This window comes from Chenopodium album, chromosome 10, assembly GCF_948465745.1.
Source record: "Chenopodium album chromosome 10, dcCheAlbu1.1, whole genome shotgun sequence".
NCBI lineage: Eukaryota > Viridiplantae > Streptophyta > Magnoliopsida > Caryophyllales > Amaranthaceae > Chenopodium > Chenopodium album.
The window spans coordinates 44,435,235-44,437,531 of NC_137843.1; the positions used below are offsets into that span (position 1 = coordinate 44,435,235).

Consider the following 2,297-nt stretch of genomic DNA (forward strand, 5'->3'; position numbering starts at 1 on the left):
ATGATAACATAATTGTTCAAAGTATAGCAATAAAAATTCAGAAAATAAAACATACTGTTCATATTCACTTGCTAAACATAGAAAGTAAGCATGTTGAAATTAAATAATTATTAGTTCATATATAAACAAAGATTCATATCTTTAAACATGAAGTTCATGTATCTAACAGAAATGTTCAATAAGAAATATATCATGTTAATTTCAATAAATTAAGTTCCCATATATGTAAATGTAATAGTTCATATTTCAAACATAAAAGTGCAAAATATACACGCAATAGTTCAAAATAAATTAAAAAAAGCTTACCTTGGCCAGTAATGTTCAAATTCAGCAGGACTTTCACAATAATTGAGCAAATGATCGAATACTTTTGAAAACCCTTTCAATATTCTGAGTCCTCCTATATTGGTCTTTGAATTCTCACCAAGGTGCCAAGTGCACAAACGGTGCCGAGTGCTTGGAAAAAATTTGTTTAATTGCTGCAGCAATTGAAGGGGCTTGATCATTCATTAAGGTTATGGGGTCTCGACATCCTCCCATAGATCTCATAAAAGCCTCAAACAACCATACAATTCAAAACTACTGGTCTTTTCATCAAGCACAAAACCCATTCCAAACATGACATTGTTGCAATGATGGTTCATACCAACGAAAGGAGCACAAATCATGCCATATTTGTTGGTTCTATAGGTGGTATCAAAGACCATCAAATCACCAAAGGCTTCCTAATCCCTTCGTATTCTTCCATCCCTCCAAAATAAACTACTAAGGGCATGATTTCCATCCACATCAAACTCATAATAAAAGTCACTCTCTTTCGCTTGTCTTGCAGCAAAAGACTTTATCAAAGCATTACAATCACCACCTTCTAATCTGCCAGCTTTTTTTAGTAACTAAGGCATTGTAAACATCAGTAGCAGTGTGGCATAAATTAGGAGATCCACCAACTTCTTTCCTCAAAGCACGAAGAGAATCCGTAACCCTAACCCCACTAGCCTTCATAGTACTAATGAATTTCAAATGCTCACCTTGAATTATCCTTTGAGACCTAAGGAGATGTCTCTTCTCAATAGGTATCATAGCATGGTTGTGATTCATATTATCTTTAATAGCAGTCCAAACACCTTTCCCATCAATTACAAAATCAATGTAAGCCTCACAACATGTACGGTAATCCAACATAGAAAACTTCCTAGGCATCTTAGAAGAAGTATCCTTCAAACCAGCAGTTGAACATAAGTAGTTTCTGCCTCTCCAAATACTTGTAGTACCAACATATCGAACTTTCCCCTTCCGAATACTAAATCCATGCCTAAATGCATAACCATTATACATTTCATAAGCTTCCTTATCACTTTTTACTTGTTTCCACTTCAATTCAGGCACTTCACTTTCCTTATAAACAACTTCATACTTTGTAACTAGAATAAACAAACACAGTGCATAACAAACTTTACTATAGTTCAAAAATAAAACAACAAAGTTCAAATAAATAAAAACGATGTTCATAATTACTTTTACAATTTTATTTTAAAAAACATACATGATCAAAGGTTCAATAAAATAACCTAGAGGTTCATAAATATAAAAATAGTGTTCATAATAATATTAAACTGCTAATAACAATTTCTAAAAATAAATACAATGGAAGGCGCATAATTTGAATTATAAACAAATAATATTCATAAAATACAAATTAAAAATAAAAATCAACACACTTTGAACTAAAAATATATGTACATCTTTCAAATTCTTCACATAAATTCTTCTGCAAGAAATCATATGAGCCGAAGGTTCAGAATCATGCATGTCAAACAGAATTCATGAACAGTTTAATCAACAAGTGATCAAATTCATCAAAAATTAATAAAATACAATAAGAAATCAAAATCTCATCACAAATTCCATAAGCTTATTAAAAATTGATCAATCGTTTAATTAGTTCATCAATTAATCAATTGAAAATACAACTAATTAAACCTAACAATTATGCCATAATCAGAATCATATTAAACTTCAAATTTCAGCAAAATCAAAAATCAAATTCAACAAATAACAAACCTAATAATTATATAATGAGATCAAATCAACAAATTAATAAAATACAATAAAAAATCAAAATCTCATCTCAAATTTCAACAACTAAATAAACCTAATAATTATACAATGAGTTCAAATCAACAAATAACAAACCTAACCTGATTAGCGATAATTATCAATTCAAATAATTAGTGATAATTAACAATTACTCAACAATTACTCAAAAATACAAATTCAATAACATAAAAAAAATAATT

At 29.5% G+C, this 2,297-nt stretch overlaps 1 protein-coding gene across 1 annotated transcript; it reads right to left on the reverse strand.

The window, feature by feature from the left end:
- Window positions 1-858: 858 nt before the first annotated feature.
- Window positions 859-1,335, reverse strand: LOC145565240 (protein FAR1-RELATED SEQUENCE 5-like). The gene has a single exon (XM_081625307.1). The coding sequence runs from the start codon at window positions 1,333-1,335 to the stop codon at window positions 859-861; it is 477 nt and encodes a 158-aa protein (XP_081481433.1).
- Between the last annotated feature and the right edge of the window lie 962 nt (window positions 1,336-2,297).